The following is a 15,714-nucleotide window of genomic DNA, read 5'->3' as shown; positions in this document are numbered from 1 at the left end:
TCAAAACTTGAACTGGAGACCTCCATCTGCAGCTGGATATTCGACTTCCTGACGGGCAGGCCCCAGGTGGCGAGAATTGGCAGCCACACCTCTTCCTCACTGATCCTCAACACAGGCACACCACAGGGCTGTGTGCTCAGCCCTCTCCTGTACTCCCAGTTCACACACGACTGTACTGCCAAACTCCTGTACTCCCAGTTCATGCACGACTGCACAGCTCAAACATCATCCTAAAGTTTGCTAACGGCACGTCCATCCTGGGCCTCATCACAGCCAACAATGAGATGCCCCACAGAGAGGAGGTAAGGGCACTAAACAGCTGGTGCCAGGAAAAAAAACCTCTCTCGCGATGTCAGCAAAACTAAAGAGATGATCATGGACTACAGGAAACAGCAGGGGAGTGGACACCTCCAAATCCACATCGGTGATGCTGAGGTTGAAAGGGCCAGCAGCTTCAAGTTCCATGGTGTGTACATCACTGAGGACTCTCCTGGCCACTGCACACGGACACAATAACTAAGAAAGCCCGCTCTTTTTCCTGAGAAGACTGAGGAAACTTCTACAGATGCACCATCGAGAGCCTGCTGACGGGTTGAATCACAGTCTGGTACTGGAACTGTTCTGCCCACAGCTGCAAATCACTACAGAGAGTGGTGAAGGTGGCACAGCACATCACTGGCAACTGTCTCCTGGCCATTCAGGCCATTTTCCACCGGCGGTGCCTGCGGAAGGCACACAGCATCATCAAAGACCTCAGCCACCCAGACTTCTTGTTACCATCAGGCAGATGGTACAGGAGCATGGCTGCACGTACCGCCAGACTTAAGAACAGTTTTTACCATCAGGCTTCTGAACTCATAAACACATTTCACATCATATATGTTGATTATCTTATTATTGTCTTTTTACCTTACCAATGTCATTTTTATCTTATTTTATCCATGTTATATTATTGCTGAGGTGACCCGTTGTCTTGTCAAACACATTTCATTGTACCATTAACCCTGTGTTAACCTACATATGACAAGTACAACTGAAACTGTATAACTGGAGAAGCAACTTCCTCTACCTTCAATAAGATGCCAATTCCAAACTCATCTTCTCCTCCTGTTCCCTCTGCAAAGATTTGGAGAGACAGAGGTCAGATGCGGGCAAATCTGACCATTGTAGACGGACATCTAAATTGGCAAGGGCGAGTTGTCTCGATAACTCGCTTGTCTAATTCCCAATCTCCACTCATAGCACTTTCATGGCCATGTAAGGACATCAGGAGCAATACCTGTTTTTCACCTCTAACATGCAAGAACACAGAAGTCTTTGCAAATAAGGCAGCATTCACTTGCACTTTTGGAAATCTAATGAGCTGCATTCTGCGTCCACAATGTAGTCTTCTCTACGTTTAAAAAACCAAATGCAGATAGGGTGACTTTTGTAGAGCACCTTTGCTTAATCCACAGAGGAAACCGTTACTTTCCGGTTCCTTGTCACTTTAATTGTGCATCTCATTTGTTCTCTGCCTGTGACTTCCTACATGGATAGGAAAGGTCTAGAGAGATATATCCGTAATATGGGAAAATGGGACAAGCTTAGGTTTCCATACTATATGACTAAAATTATTTTGATTCACCGGAATGTCAAATGAATTAATGTCAGCATCCTTTCCCAGGTTAATATTCCCAGCATCAAATACACAGAACTAGCTCTGTTGAACTGGCAAATTAGAGGGCATAGGTTTAAAATGGGGTGGAGTTAATTTAAGAGGTTTGAGGTGTAAGTTTTTCACAAAGAGGGTAATGGTTGTCTGTACTGATCTGCGAGAGGAAATTGTATAGGCACATGCAATCTCAATGTTTAAAAGGCATTCGGGCAGGTAATTTGTTAGTAAAGGTATAGAAGGATAAGGGCCTAACGCAGGCAAATGGGATTAGAGTTGCTAGGCATCCTGGATAAAGTAGGATAAAATGCCTTATTTCTGTGCTGTTTGATTCTATGACAGGCCACATCATTTACAACCAGATTCCTAAAACATTATCCCAAGTGCCACAGCAAAAAATTACCAGGTGGACAGAAGAAGATATTAAGGATGTCCTTAAAGTTTCCTTGCAAAATGTAATATCATAGAAACATAGAAAATAGGTGCAGGAGGTGGCCATTCAGCCCTTTGAGCCAGCACCGCCATTCATTGTGATCATGGCCTATCAATAACCCCTGCCTGCCTTCTCCCCGTATCCCTTGACTCCACTAGCCCCAAGAGCTCTATCTTAATCTCTCTTAAATCCATCCAGTGACTTGGCCTCCACTGCCCTCAGAGGCAGGGAATTCCATAAATTCACAACTCTCTGAGTGAAAACGTTTTTATCTCACCTCTGTCTTAAATGACCTGCCCTTTAGTCTAAAACTGTGGCCCCTGGTTCTGGACTCGCCCAACATTGGGAACATTTTTCCTGCATCTAGTTTGTCCAGTCCTTTTATAATTTTATATGCTTCTATAAGGTCCCCCTCATCCTTCTAAACTCCAGTAAATACAAGCCTAGTCTTTTCAATCTTTCCTCATATACAATACAATACAATACAATACAATACAACGGTTTATTTGTCACATTGCACAAAAAGTGCAAGTGAAATGATATGTCAGCAGCGATACAATGATAAAGGGCACACACAAAAACACAATAAAATTTTAACATAAACATCCACCACAGCATTCATCCCTGTGGTGGAAGGCACACAATTTGGCCAGTCCTCCTCCATTTTCCCCCGTGGTCGGGACCTCAACCCTCCGCAGCAGTCGCTGCGGGCATCCAGATGGTAAGGACAAGGTACAAGTCCAGGTAAGTCCAGAGTCGGCTCATCCCCACCGGAGACCGCAGCTTTTAGTTGGTATAGGCCGGCGGCCGAAGATTTAAAGTTCCCTCCACGTCGCAGCCGTAAGCACCGCAGACTGCAGGGCCGGCGGTCGAAGCTCCCCTCCAGGGGTGATGTTAAGTCCATACCGGACCCGCGGTAGAAGTTGGCCGCGGGCCGGCGGTGGAAGCTTCTTCTTCCCCCCAGGTCCCCCACGAGGGATCCCGGGCTGTAGACGCCGCGCCAGCTGGAGCTGTGCAGACCGCGGCTTCAGGCTGCCGTCTGCTGCGGGCCAACGGAACGGAGCGCTCCCCTCCAGCGAGCCCCAGCTCCGTGCTGACAGTCCACGCTGCACCCGCCGCCGGATATGACAGTCCTGCCATCCCAGGGATCAATCTCGTGAACCTACGCTGCACTGCCTATCACAAGGATGTCCTTCCTCAAATTAGGAAACTAAAACTGTACACAATACTCCAGATGTGGTCTCACCAGAGCCCTATACAACTGCAGAAGAACCACCTCTTTACTCCTATACTGAAATCCTCTTGTTATGAAGGCCAACATTCCATTAGCTTTCTTCACTGCCTGCTGTACCTGTAAGCCAACGTTCAGTGACCGGTGTACAAGGACGCCCAGGTCTCGCTGCACCTAACCTAACCCCATTGAAATAATAATCTGCCCCCTTGTTTTTGCCACCAAAGTGGATAACCTCACATTTATCTATATTATACTGCATCTGCCACGCATCTGTCCACTCACTCAACTTGTCCAGGTCACCCTGCAACCTCCTAACCTCCTCTTCACAGTTCACACTGCCTCCCAGCTTTGTGTCATCCGCAAACTTGCTAGTGTTGCTCCTAATTCCCTCTTCCAAATCATTAATAAATATGGTAAACAGTTGTGGCCCCGACACTGAGCCTTGCGGCACCACTCGCCACTGCCTGCCATTATGAAATGGACCCGTTCACCCCTACTCTTTGCTTCCGGTCTGCCAACCAAATTTCTATCCATGTCAACACCCTACCCCCAATACCAGTGCTCTAATTTTAGTCACCAGTGTGGGATCCTATCAAAGGCTTTCTGAAAGTCTAGATACACTACATCCACTGGCACCCTTTAATTTATTTTACTTGTCACATCCTCATAAAATTCCAGAAGATTAGTCAAGCATGATTTCCCTTTCATAAATCCATGTTGACTTGGACTAATCCTTTTACTGCTATCCAAATGCCCCATTATTACCTCTTTAATAATTGACTCCAGCATCTTTCCCACCACCGAAGTCAGGCTAACTGGTCTGTAATTCCCCGTTTTCTCTCTCGCTCCTTTCTTGAAAAGTAGGATAACATATCCCCATTGACTCCTGAGAATCTCTGCTCTGAGATCAGTCAAAATGGAGAAGAAGCATCTCAATCATTCTTTGAGCATGTGGAACCCAACAAAAACAGTGGAAGAAGTCCAACATCTCTGCCCTTCCTGCCATCCCCCATGGTAAAGCCTGCAAGTCCACTGAACTGTAATGAAAGTAAGTCATCCTCCTCACCCCCAAAGGAATGCCTAAGAAGGCGAGCTAGAATATTGTCTTTATATATTGCATAGTAATCCAGGATGCACATTTTAAAGCTTGCCATGATTGACTTCAAATTTTCAAATTATTTACAATGAAAAATCTACGAATAAAATAACTATGAAATGCTTATGGAGTCCTTGAAATTTTGCAATGTAATTCTTCAATTTCCCTCGACATGATTCACTAATTTAGAAAGAGAGCTGGTGCCTAGTTTCCAAAATCACATGACAATAATAAACCAATAGCAATAAAAACAATTATAAACTCGATATCAAATGAGCAAAGAGAGACCTCCAGTGGCAGAATGTGGAAATATGATTAAAATTCAGGCAGTTTAATGTAATGGCCACATTCTGAATGGTTTAGGAGAACTTCAAAAATAGATTTAAACCCACCAAAGGCTTTGACCAAAATTCTAGGGTTGACATGCAGATAAAGTAAACCCAAATTGCAGGACTGAAGTGTGGACCACTGACATATCTAAACACATATTGGGAGTCTTGGGAAAATGTTAGTATGAGTTTGGTGAGGTGATAATCAGAGAACACTAGAGCATAGGAACAGAGCCTTCGGCCGACAATGTCTGCCACACATGATGCCAAGACCAACTCGCATCTGCTGCACACTATCCATAATCCCACTGTTCTCAGTGAACAGGTGTAGCAGGTTTGCCACAGGGAAATCTGCACACTGACTTGCGTGGTACCCTAAACATCTCAGAATATAATAAGTTATATTCACTAAAATAGAATATAATCACTTAAAATAACTGAAGCATCACTCACTAGAGGGAATCTACATAAAAAAAACAGAAAGAGGAGCTTCATCGCAGAATGTTTGGTTCTGTGCAGGAATTGAATTGTATGATTTCATCACATCTTGTTACTTTATTTTTAAAAAACAACATTCTTTAGATTGGGTCCTTGTGCCACTCATCAGAAATAACAAAAGACAAACTGAGAAGATCTATTGACGATTGAATAAATAAAGATAAAAAAATATAAAGGTTATTCTTGGTATCATAGCCACAGAGATGGGGGGAAGGCAGGCATGGGTTATTGATAGGGGATGATCACAATGAATGGCGGTGCTGGCTCGAATGGCCTTCTCCTGCACCTATTTTCTATGTTTCATGTGGGTGGTCATTGCTCTGCAGTTAGCCATTATTTAATTGTTAGCTACAGGTTCAGCAAATAATTCTCTTGTTTAGTTTAGTTTAGAGATACAGCGACCCACCGAGTCTGCACCGACCAGCGATCCCGCACATTAACGCTTTCCGACACACACTAGGGACAATTTACACTTATACCAAGCCAATTAACCTACAAACCTGTACATCTTTGGAGATTGGGAGGAAACCAAAGATCTCGGAGAAAACTCATGCGGTCACGGGGAGAACGTACAAACTCAGTACAGACAGCACTCGTAGTCGAGATCGAACCTGGGTCTCCGGCGCTGTAAGGCAGCAGCTCTGCCACCGTGCCGCCCTATTTTTCTTTGATTTAATGATTTGAATAGACTTCATATCCATCCCTGGCTCAATATTAAAACAAGTTTTCAGCGACAAGATGACTAGAACAATATAAGTACAGATTGTAATAATTGGAAAAATGTTTTTTCCATTTCAGGTATTTTAGCATTCACATGCATTGTGACTGTGAATGCATTCTACTCATCAACTGATGTGATAAAGTTAACCTCAATTAACTTCAACTCTCAAGTTATTCAGTGTGACAAGCTGTGGCTAGTAGAATTTTATGTCCTTTGGTAAGTGAAATGCTTTTTTAGTTAATTGTACACTTTATTTGTGATGTAGACCTGGTGACATGTTTAATGTATATTTCAGGTGTGAACATTGTGAAGAGTTTGTTCCAGAATGGATTCAGGTGGCTAGTGCTCTGAAGGTAATTTGAATATATCATTTAAAGTAATTTGAATATGTCATTTCACTTCCATACGTCTGATTTTAAGATGGAGGCTACCTTTATTTTTGTGGCAGGGTATTGTTAAAGTTGGTGCAATAGATGTGACTAAATATGCGTCTATAGGACATCAATATGAAATTGAAGAATTTCCCACCATCAAGTTCTTTGGAGTTAATAAGAACAAGCCTGAGAAGTATTATGGTATGCAGTTAATCGCTTCATAATGTTCACATTGACTTTTAAATAAAGGCATTTGGCTTTAAATACCTTAAAAAAAATGTTTCAGGTGGAAGGTCAAGTGTGGCCATAACTAATGGAGTCCTCAATTCTATTCGGTTCATTGTAAGGGAGAGACTGGTTGAAAAAAGCAACATATGTGCATCTGAAGAACAGGTAAATTATATATTTTGTATTTACACACCATCAGTAGAATCAGTTTCTACACTACATGGGATAAAGGCACAAACTACCTGCAGAAAACCAAAACTACATATGATCAGTGCTCCTTTTGTATGTGTCCATTACACCTTCCATTAAATATAAATTGTGGCAGCATCCGGTGGTTAGGCCACATGCTATGGGAACCCTCGGCAGTCGGGGGTTGTGTCACGTGACTGGGCAATGGCGGGTAGGACTTGTCACGGGGTATAGGGGTGTGTCCTAGTATATAACGAACCCCGGATCAACCTCGCTCTCTTCCTCTTCTCTCTTCGCGTGAGTGTCCTGCCACCTCAGCAAGAGCTCAGCTCGAGCTCACGAGGCAGTAGCCTTGCAGCAACACCAATTACTTTTGTGTTAGAGGACTAAACTTGCATGCATATCTAACCAATAATGCCTGAATAAAGAAACTGCAGGAACAGGGTACTGATTGGGGATGATCAGCCATGATCACATTGAACGGCGGTGCTGGCTCGAAGGGCCGAATGACCTACTCCTGCACCTATTGTCTATTAGTAAAAAAAAACTCTTACTTCATGACGTTTGGTGCCTCTACATTGGTGACCCCGACGATCCAAAACGGAAATTTTTGATTTCCCGACGCACGCAGCCGGCGACCCACCTCTACCGTGGTGACCTGATGTCTGCAGGCGGCAGCCCAGCCCACCCGGACGCTGCCTTGGGTCCAACCGCCGCGATCGGGCAGCTCGACTCCAGCCAGTAACGTTACTTTGGGCCCCGCTGCTGGGGTCAGCCGCTCGCTTCCCGCCTGTGCCTGGTCTCGCGGATCGCAGGCCGTCCGGGTCGATGGGCCGCCTCGATTGGCAGCCAGTAAAGGCCACCCTGGTCGGCTACCAAAATGGCCGCCACGGTCTACTACCACATGGCCGCTGCAGTCGACTGCCCAAATGGCCGCCACAGCCAGAAGCGACGTTCGACCTGCTCTGACGCCGTCAACAGCACCACTTTCCGGCCGGATGCCGTGTCTGCAGTCTGACCACCGTCGTCAACATCACCACCTCAGGTCGGATGGTGTCGCTGCAGCCTGACCACCATCAACAGCGCCACCTCAGGCCGAAGTGTCACTACAGCCTCCAGTTTCAAGCACAGCTTCTGATCGTACATTGGACAATTCGAACTTTGGTTTCCTGTCCTACCCAGCTTAATTCTAACCATAGAACCTTCGGCACCCGACCACTTTGGACTTTGCTGTATGTTTATTCACTGTAGTTTTTAATTTCATTTTACACTGTAATGAACTAGCTTAATATTGCTATTCGTTTCTTGTTATTTCTTTGTTGTATTTGCATTGTTGCCGATGTTTCCCAGCCGTCGCTGGCCGCTGTATTTCTCAGGACACGATCCCATGCTGGTCGACATGACGGGCTTGTACCTCGCCCATCCTGCGACTTTTGTGTTGGTCTCCTTGCACCCCTCGGCTTACGGCCAGGATGGCTTACACCCGGAGCGTCAACTGCGCCTGCAGGTCCCACCGTCCCGACCCACAGCAGGACCCGCCCTCAACCATGCTTGCGCACCTTCCAGTAGAAGGATGAGCGCACTCTATCCCTTTTTGACGTCTGCCCTTACGGTCTGCCTGTGTGTTTACGAGTTCAGGCTGCCGCGTTTTGGCGGCCTGCTCATTTTCCTGCCTCTGGGGGGGTCCTGTACCGGCACCCGGTGGTTAGGCCACTTGTTAAGCGAACCCTCGAGGGTTGGGTCACGTGACTGGGTAATGGCGGGGAGGAGTTGTCACGGAGTATAGGGGTGTGTCCTAGTATATAATGAATTCCAGGTCAAACCTCTCTCTCTTCCTCTTCTCTCTTCGCGTGAGTGTCCTGCCACCTCAGCAAAAGTTCAGCTCGAGCCCACGGGGCAGCAGCCTCACAGCAGCAATAATTACTTTTGTGTTAGAGGACTAAACGTGTATGTATATCTAACCTATAAATCCCGAATAAAGAAACTGTTTATTCATGACGTTGGTGCCTCTAGAAAATCAATTTCTATATAACTAAAAGTGTCATCTTGACCACTTCCTGTCTGCGCTGTATATTAATTTTAGAAAAAAATGCTACCATATATCGCTATGATTTTTGGCCATCTTACTCACAGTCCTCCTCCGCTGAGGCAGCCCCGAGGATTTTTCCCATCAATGAAAAATAAAAAAAAATTTAAAAATTTGAGATCAGCTAATTGGTCCCCTCGCCTGTCAATGACCATGATGAAGATAACGCCTCTTCCGGGGGGGGGGGGGGGGGGGGGGGGGGGGGGGGGGGGAGGAGGACTATAAAACCTCGGATGCCTGGATGTGAGTCAGTCACTCTGGAAGATCGCGAGGGAAAGGCCACAATTCTGATTGTGCTATGAGTCTACTGAACTGTGAGACTACTGAACTGTCAGTCTACCCTTTATGCGCTTTATATGGTTTATGTGGTTATGTGCTTTTATGTGGTTAGTCCTTCATGTGCTTGCAATAAATGATTTGTTAGCCAGCAATGAATGATGAATTGTTAACCCTTAATGTGCTTGCAATAAATGATTTGTTAGCCAGTAATGTGTTTGAAATGAATGATCAACTGTTAACTCTTAAAAGGGCTTGCAGTAAATGATTTGTTAGCCAGCAAGGTGCTTGCAATGAATGATGATTTGTTAATCCTTAATGTGCTTGCGATAAATGATTTGTTAGCCCTTAATGAAATGAAATTAGTTGTTTGGTCTGCCCTGTGCTTAAAATTGAAATGGAAATGTGGGCAAATGTTTGGCAGATGCAGTATAATGTGGATAAATGTGAGGTTATCCTTTTTGGTGGCAAAAAAACAGGAAAGCAGACTATTATCTAAATGGTGGCCGATTAGGAAAAGGGGAGATGCAGCGAGACCTGGGTGTCATGGTACACCAGTCATTGAAAGTAGGCATGCAGGTGCAGCAGGCAGTGAAGAAAGCTAATGGTATGTTAGCTTTCATAGCAAAAGGATTTGAGTATAGGAGCAGAGAGGTTCTACTGCAGTTGTACAGGGTCTTGGTGAGACCACAGCTGGAGTATTGCGTACAGTTTTGGTCTCCAAATCTGAGGAAGGACATTATTGCCATAGAGGGAGTGCAGAGAAGGTTCACCAGACTGATTCCTGGGATGTCAGGACTGACTTATGAAGAAAGACTGGATAGACTTGGTTTATACTCATCATCACCAAGTGCTTCGAGAGGCTGGTCCTGGCACACCTCAAAAGCTGCCTACCCCCCACACTGGATCCCTATCAGTTTGCCTACCGCAAGAACAGGAGTACGGAGGATGCCATCTCAACGGCACTTCACTCCGCCCTCTCCCACCTCGACAACAGAGACACTTACGTAAGAATGCTGTTCATCAATTACAGCTCAGCATTCAACACCATTATACCATCTAAACTGATCACCAAACTCGGTAACCTGGGCATCGATCCCTCCCTCTGCAACTGGATACTGGACTTTCAAACCAACAGACCACAGTAGTTAGGTTAGACAAGCACATCTCTTCAACCCTCACCCTGAACACCGGCGTTCCACAGGGCTGTGTGCTGAGCCCCCTCCTCTACTCCCTCTTCAACTATGACGGCACACCTGTACATGGTACTAACATCATCATCAAGTATGCAGATGATACAACGGTGATTGGCCTCATCAGCAACAACGATGAGTCGGCCTACAGGGAGGAGGTCCAGCACTTAGCAGCATGGTGCGCTGACAACAACCTGGCCCTTAACTCCAAGAAGACCAAGGAGCTCATTGTAGACTTCAGGAAGTCCAGGGGCGGCACGCACACCCCCATCCACATTAACGGGACGGAGGTGGAACGTGTTTCTAGCTTCAGGTTCCTGGGTGTTAACATCTCCGATGACCTCTCTTGGACCCACAATACCTCAACTCTGATCAAGAAGGCTCACCAGCGTCTCTTCCTCCTGAGGAGACTGAAGAAGGTCCATCTGTCTCCTCAGATCCTGGTGAACTTCTACCGCTGCACCATCGAGAGCATCCTTACCAACTGTATCACAGTATGGTATGGCAACTGCTCTGTCTCCGACCGGAAGGCCTTGCAGAGGGAGGTGAAAATTGCCCAACGCATCACCGGTTACTCGCTCCCCTCCATTGAGTCGGTCCAAAGCAAGCGCTGTCTGCAGAGGGCGCTCAGCATCGCCAAGGACTGCTCTCACCCCAACCATGGACTGTTTACCCTCCTACCATCCGGGAGGCGCTACAGGTCTCTCCGTTGCCGGACCAGCAGGTCCAGGAACAGCTTCTTCCCGGCGGCTGTCACTCTACTCAACAACGTACCTCGGTTACTGCCAATCCCCCCCACCCCCCCCCCCCCCCCCCCCCCCCCCCCCCCCCCCCCCCTCCCGGGACACTCCTCCCACAGGAAAAACACTTTGTCTGTATATATGCTAATGTAAATATTTATTCAAATCATATGCTATGTCGCTCTTCCAGGAAGATGCTAAATGCATTTCATTGTCTCTGTATTGTACACTGACAATGACAATTAAAGTTGAATCTGAATCTGAATCTACTCTCTAGAATTTAGGAGATTGAGAGGGGATCTTATAGAAACTTACAAAATTCTTAAGGGGTTGGACAGGCTAGATGCAGGAAGATTGTTCCCGATGTTGGGGAAGTCCAAGACAAGGGGTCACAGCTTAAGGATAAGGGGGAAATCCTTTAAAACCGAGATGAGAAAAACTTTTTTCACACAGAGAGTGGTGAATCTCTGGAACTCTCTGCCACAGAGGGTAGTTGAGGCCAGGTCATTGGCTATATTTAAGAGGGAGTTAGATGTGGCCCTTGTGGCTAAAGGGATCAGAGGGTATGGAGAGAAGGCAGGTACGGGATACTGAGTTGCATGATCAGCCATGATCATATTGAATGGCGGTGCAGGCTCGAAGGGCCGAATGACCTACTCCTGCACCTAATTTCTATGTTTCTATGTTTCTAAATGGAAATGAAATGAAATTGGTTGTTTAGCTTGCCCTGTGCTTTTGCTTTTGTTTTGCCTTTGCTTTGCTTGACCTCACCTGAAATGAAAGCAAATGGATTGTATTGTTGGCTGGTCCCTTCTGCCCTGAGATTGACTTGTCTTGACTTGAAATGGATTGACTTAACATGAAATGGATTGAAATGGATTGTTGAACCTGCGCGCACTGTGCTTGACTTGACTTGACTTGACCCACAACACCCATGCTAGCACTCCGGAACCCCCCCCCCCCCCTCCCCCACTGGCCACCAATATTGGAATTGGTGGAGAGGTGGAATATTGCGGTGGGGGACCAGCCCTCCCGTGTGAACCTGGGACACAATGGGTTCCACTTAGTCTAGTAACTATTAAAACTCTGATCTTGTGTGTGTGTGTGTGATCCCATCTTCTCGAAAAAACGACGCACTAACGTTACCAATTTTACATATTCCGCTAGAGATTTTCCCCCTGGAGTCCGAAATCGCCTTATCTGAAAAATGTATGCTTTATTTCTCCAGTTGTTAATGAAAATGTTCAAGAATCTGAAAAGACTTTGACAAAAAACCCGCTGTCTTCTTGCGACCACACCTCCCTGTACCACCCCCATACCCCTCTTGCGACCACAAGTCCACGACCACACCCCCCTGTACTCAGGCCCTGGAGCCTGGAGCCAGCCTCCCCTGGGGGCTACGGGTAGGGAACGGGTGCGTTGAGGGGAGCCGCCAGCCGGGAGCCGCCAGCCGGCAGGCGTAAGCCGCGAGCGTCGTCACAGCCTCCACTGTGATGACGCGCCCCCACCCCTCAAACTCTAACCCTCTCCCTCTCTGCCCCCCGCTCCCTCTCTGCCCACCTCCCGCTCCTTCTCTGGCCCCCAAGCTCCCCGTGGGGGCTACAGGTAGACGACTGCTGCGTTGGGGGAGCCAACCCTTCGCCCTTCGTCTAGTATCCCTATAATGTTCTCAAAGCATTAACATACATTAATAAGCACATTAAAAATGTTAAATATCAAAATGGAAATGTTAATAAATCAACAAACTACTACTGAAACTTGAAATGATTTGTTTTGAAATCACAAGGTATAGTTGCACAAACAAGAGCCACTCTATTAAAATGGTGCACAGCAGGGATCCACTTAATATTATTAGTAAAAAAACTGCATTCATACAGATAAGGATTATCGGTGTGTACATGCATTTAGATACATTTGAAAACAATTGAAACAAGGCTGAGGAATGACTGCCAGTGTGGGGATCCGCTGATAGCAAATTAGCAGATAATGAGGACTGCTTGTAATTCATTTAAAAAGCCCAAGAGAATTTAAACATGGTTTATGTTTATGCTATGTTCTGAATAATTCAATGCTAAATATAAGTGAAAACAAATTTTAAGTGTCAGACACCCATTAATTTATGAAATTATTTCTAAAACTATATCAGCAGCATTTTTCTTTTCTTTGATATAGTGTCACCGCATAACAGATAAAGATGCTTTTGAACTGACCGATAGTAATTTTGACAATCAAGTGGCTGGAGATGATGAAATATGGATCGTGGAGTTTTATGCACCTTGGTGTGAGCACTGTTTAAGGTGGGTTATAAAATTCCTTGCAATTTTTCATGCCGATTTGCCTTTGAGGTAGGTTAGAAGCTCCATTCATGATGCAGTGTTTTACTTAAGAGTATACTCGTGTTTTTTTGTTTGTTATATTGACCACTCCATGTTCCAAATCAGAATAATTTGCCCAATGCATTCTCCACTGCTTTAATGACTGCAACGTGACTGCTTTCTGCACCCAATCACAATATGTTGATTTCATCAACTTTAATACTAGCACCCATCTCATTCTCTCTGAATCCACCACAAGCAACAGATTATCGACTGGAATCTACTGCAGCCCACCGATTCCCACAGCTACTTTGACTGCACCCTCTCCTCCCATCCTGCCTGTTGCAAAGAAGCCATCCTTAATTTCTCTGTGCTGTACCTGCTCCCAAGATGAGGCTTTTCACCCCAAGATATCAGATCTCCTTTCTTCAGTGAACATGGTTTTACCCAGTTGTTGTGGATAGAGCCCTCACCCATTTCTCCACCCACTCCCGCAGTTCTGCCCTCACTCCCCCTCTCTGCAGACCAAACAAGGATAGCTCCCCAGATCATCGCCTTTCACTCCGCCATCCTCCAATCCAACGCATAATTTTCCAACATTTTGCCATCTTCAACACAATCCCACCACCAGCCACATCTTCCCATTCCCACCCTTTTCCACTTTTCATAGAGACCACTTTCTCCACAACTCCTTGATTCACTCAGCCTTTCCCACTTAATACGTCCCCTCTCCCGGGCTTTTCCCTGCAACTATATGTATCATCTGTCCCTGTACTTCTCTCTTCCAGCCAGGGAGTCCAGCAACCCTTCAAGAGTCAAGGGTTAAGAGTGTTTTATTGCCATGTCCCAGATTGAACAATGAAATTCTTACTGCAGCAGCACAACAGAATATGTAAACATAGTACACTGTAAACAATATAATGAATGAGAAAAAAAGTTCATTGTGTGTATACACGCATGCATACGTACACATAAAAAACAATCAAACAATAATAGTGCAATAATAACAATGATAGTCAATGTAGTTCAGAGCTTATTTGAGTTTGCAGTGTTTAATAGCCTAATGGCTGTAGGGAAGAAGCTGTTCCTGAACCTGGACATTACATTTTTTAGGCTCCTGTACCTTCTTCCCAATGGCAGGGGTGAAATGAGTGTGTGGCCAGGGTGGTGTGGGTCTCTGATGATGCTGGCTGCATTTTTGAGGCAGCAACTTGGGTAAATCCCTTTGATGGTAGGGAGGCCAGAACCTGTGATAGACTGGGCAGTGTTCACAACTTTTTGCAGTCTTCTTTGCTCCTGGGTATTCAAATTGTCGGACCAGGCCATGATGTAACCAGTCAATTTGCTCTCTACTGTGCACTTGTAGAAGTTTAAGATAATCCTCTCTGACATAACGAATCTCTGTCATCTTCTCAATAAGTAGAGGTGTTGATGTGCATTCTTTATAATTGCATCAGTGTGCTGGATCCAGGAAAGATCTTCAGAAATATGCTGCCCTGGAATTTGAAGCTTTTGACTTTCTCCATCTTCTTCCTGTTGGTATAGACAGGTTTATGGGTCTTCATCCTTCTTCCAAAGTCCACAATCAGTTCCTTGGTGTTACTGACATTGAGAGTCAGGTTGTTGTGCTGGCACCATTTGGTCAGTCTATTGATCTCACTTCTATACTCTCACTCATCACTATCTGTAATTCGTCCAACACGGTGGTGTCATCGGCGAACTTGAGGATGTAGTTCGGACTGTCCATCTACAGTCATGAATATCGAGTGTAGAACAGGGGCTGAGCACACAGCCTTGAAGTGCACCCGTACTGATTGTCATTGAGGAAGAAGTGTTTTTGCCAATTCAAACGGACTGTGGTCTGTTGATGAGGAAGTTGAGGATCCAGTTACAGAGAGTCCAGTTATGACAAGGTTCCGCATGGTAGGCTGCTTTGGAAGGTTAGATCGCATAGGATCCAAGGAGAGATAGCTGAATGGATAGCAAATTAGCTCCATGGAAGGAAGCAGAGGATGATGGTGGAAGGTTGCTTCTCGAACTGGAGGCCTGTGACTAGTGGTTTGGTGCTGGGCCCGTTACTGTTTGTGATCTACATCATTGATTTGGATGAAAATATACAGGGCAAGATTAGCAAGTTTGCTGATGATACAAAAGTGAGTGGTTTTGCAGATAGTGAAGATGGTTGTGAAAGATTGCAGCAGAATCTGGATCGATTGGCCAGGTGGGCTGAGATATGGTTGATGGAATTTAATACAGAGAAGTGTGAGGTGGTGCATTTTGGGACCTCTAACAAGAGTAGGACCTGCACAGTAAATGATAAGCCTCTGGGGAGTGTTGTAGAGCAGAGG

At 45.6% G+C, this 15,714-nt stretch overlaps 1 protein-coding gene across 2 annotated transcripts in view; it reads left to right on the top strand.

Moving 5' to 3' along the window:
• Positions 1 to 15,714, top strand: part of LOC129697089 (protein disulfide-isomerase A6-like) — a 39,142-nt gene that overhangs the window by 8,647 nt on the left and 14,781 nt on the right. The window contains exons 2-6 of one of the 2 annotated variants that reach the window (XM_055635309.1): positions 6,043 to 6,181; positions 6,261 to 6,318; positions 6,414 to 6,540; positions 6,626 to 6,732; positions 13,224 to 13,348. In XM_055635309.1, coding sequence (XP_055491284.1) covers positions 6,043 to 6,181; positions 6,261 to 6,318; positions 6,414 to 6,540; positions 6,626 to 6,732; positions 13,224 to 13,348 — 556 coding nt within the window. The remainder of the gene's footprint in view (positions 1 to 6,042; positions 6,182 to 6,260; positions 6,319 to 6,413; positions 6,541 to 6,625; positions 6,733 to 13,223; positions 13,349 to 15,714) is intronic. The other variant, XM_055635310.1, reaches the window with a different exon arrangement.

This window comes from Leucoraja erinacea, chromosome 5, assembly GCF_028641065.1.
Source record: "Leucoraja erinacea ecotype New England chromosome 5, Leri_hhj_1, whole genome shotgun sequence".
Taxonomy (NCBI): domain Eukaryota; kingdom Metazoa; phylum Chordata; class Chondrichthyes; order Rajiformes; family Rajidae; genus Leucoraja; species Leucoraja erinaceus.
Note: the sequence above shows the minus strand (reverse complement) of the source record. Positions and strands in the feature narration are given on the sequence as shown.